This window comes from Echinops telfairi, unplaced genomic scaffold, assembly GCF_000313985.2.
Source record: "Echinops telfairi isolate 266 unplaced genomic scaffold, ASM31398v2 ScPeMD7_7420;HRSCAF=8458, whole genome shotgun sequence".
NCBI classification, from domain to species: domain Eukaryota; kingdom Metazoa; phylum Chordata; class Mammalia; order Afrosoricida; family Tenrecidae; genus Echinops; species Echinops telfairi.
This window is the reverse complement of record NW_022111320.1, coordinates 10,946,750-10,949,071: the sequence shown is the minus strand read 5'-3', so window position 1 is coordinate 10,949,071 and position 2,322 is coordinate 10,946,750. Positions and strand designations below refer to the sequence as shown.

Sequence of the window (2,322 nt, the reverse complement as noted above, 5' to 3'; positions counted from 1 at the left end):
TGAAGGGAAGAAAAATGTGTTTGCCAGCCAGGAACCAATGTATCCTGAAAGAAAACATACATAAAATAACTAAAAGACAACTCAGATCCCACAAGCTACAAACTTTTTTTATGTTTTCATAAACAGAAATATTTGAGAGAAAAAAGGCCTCTTCTACAAACTCATGAATATTTCATCATCTTTCTTAGTGCGATACAGCAAGCAACTGGTAAAAGAGGGATTGTGATTTCCCGGTCCACATATCCTACTGCTGGACGGTGGGCAGGACACTGGCTAGGAGACAACTATGCACAATGGGACAATATGGAAAAGTCAATCATTGGTATGCTAGAATCACCATCCTTATTACTATTCTTCTAGTTTTTGTAATATTATTTTCCTTGGCTAGTGCTTGCTCATATATTTTATAAGTCCTTACCACGATTTTTTAGTTTTTGTAATAGGCACTTACCTCGTCTAATTCTGGCTCATATATAAGTCCACTTCAAATCCATGCGTCTATCATCTTTCATGTCAGCAAAAAATCATTAAAAAGCTGTAACCCAGGAAGTATTATTAGAGAATAAGTATAGACACTAATGTTATGTACCTTGTTTATTTTGAAATGATAATTTTACCGGTTTGGTTCTCAGTTTTCACGTTGACAAAATAGGTGTGTTGGAAAGAGACTATCTAAAAATTAGAAATAGAACTAGGTATTCTGGATGACAATAACCACACATATTAACAAATGAACCATTTCAAATCACATTTTGAAATATATTATTGACAATATTTGAACAAATATGAACTAAGGCATTAACATCTACAATGCAAACAAAAATTATTCAATGTATAGTCTTAAAAAGATTTTCATATTGATCATTTTATTAATGGAAAGCAATATATATTTAGAAATTTCCCTTTAAAGGGAGAGTTGAGAAATAAAAGGCTGGACCAGAGGATGTACACTGGCACAGATAGGAACTGGAAATACAGTGAACCCAAGACAGATGAACCCCCCAGGACCAGTGGACAGAGTGGCTATAGAAGGAGGGTGGAGGGAAGGTGAGGGAGATAGGGGGAACAGATGACAAGGTCTACCTACATATGGCCTACTCCTTGGGAGACAGACAGCAGAGAAGTGGGTGAGGGAGACGTCGGATGGGGTAAGATACGATAAAATAATAATAATTTATAAATTATCAAGGGTTCAGGGGGAGGGGGGAGCGGGAAGGGAAGGGGAAAAATGAGCTGACATCAAGGGCTCAAGTGGAAAGTAGGTGTTGTAAGAATGATGAAGTCAACATATGTACTAATGTGCTGGACACAAATGACGTATGTATGAATTGTGATGAGTTGTATGAGCCCCTAATAAAATGATTATGAAACAAAAAAGTATTCTATATAATTGAAGTGATCACTCTTTGAATATTTATTAATATTAAAGATATTCAATCTGTTTCAGTTCAGAATAACTATGGTTACATAATTTCCAAGGCAGTATCCCTATTTTGCAAATATGAAACCAGACAAACACCCCACCCTGGTCTGACTATGTAATGTGTTCATCACAAATGTGTGCTTTAAATATGCCCTATTGCAAGTGTTAAGAAACTCATAATGTCCTATGCTTATAACATCATTAACCATAGTCAGTAAAAATATGTATGACTGTTATAAGAAGAAATAAAGAAAATGATATTAATAATTACAAAAACATTCAATTGATTTGGAAGCTAATTTTAGAAAGATAATATCTTTATAAAAATAACTAAGAAAACTTGAAATACATGAATTTCTTAGAAAATTTTTCCTGATTTATTTTAGGTATGATGGAATTTAGTCTCTTTGGAATATCTTATGTAAGTAACCATATTTTTATCTCTTTTAAATATTTATATTAGGTTAAATATTATTTCAAATTTTGTTTCAAATATTTCATTGACATTTAATATTTATTAAAATTTATTTAAATATTAAAATATTTATGTTAAATATTTAGAAACAATGAGTTGAAAACTAATGAAATATGACAATATGTTTCAGACTGGTGCAGATATCTGTGGCTTCTTTAACAATTCAGAATATGAACTTTGTGCCCGCTGGACGCAACTTGGATCATTTTATCCATACTCAAGAAATCACAACATTGCATTTACCAGAGTATGTAATTTTTGCCTTTACCCACTGAGACATCTGAGCCTATCAATTTAAGCATGTTCTGGCCTGGCTATTCTTTCTTATATTTTAAATTTGGTAGTTTGGTTAAATGATATACTTACTGCTGCTCTCCAAAAGTTTTAAATATCCTGGAGAAAAAGTAAAATTTCCACTTACCAT

General features: G+C 32.6%; 1 protein-coding gene across 1 annotated transcript in view; it reads left to right on the top strand.

The window, feature by feature from the left end:
* The window catches only part of SI (sucrase-isomaltase), a 93,517-nt gene that overhangs the window by 73,365 nt on the left and 17,830 nt on the right, over nt 1-2,322 (top strand). Inside the window, exons 37-39 of the mRNA XM_004704105.2 lie at nt 189-322; nt 1,810-1,844; nt 2,029-2,145. Of these exons, the coding sequence (XP_004704162.1) occupies nt 189-322; nt 1,810-1,844; nt 2,029-2,145 (286 nt within the window). The remainder of the gene's footprint in view (nt 1-188; nt 323-1,809; nt 1,845-2,028; nt 2,146-2,322) is intronic.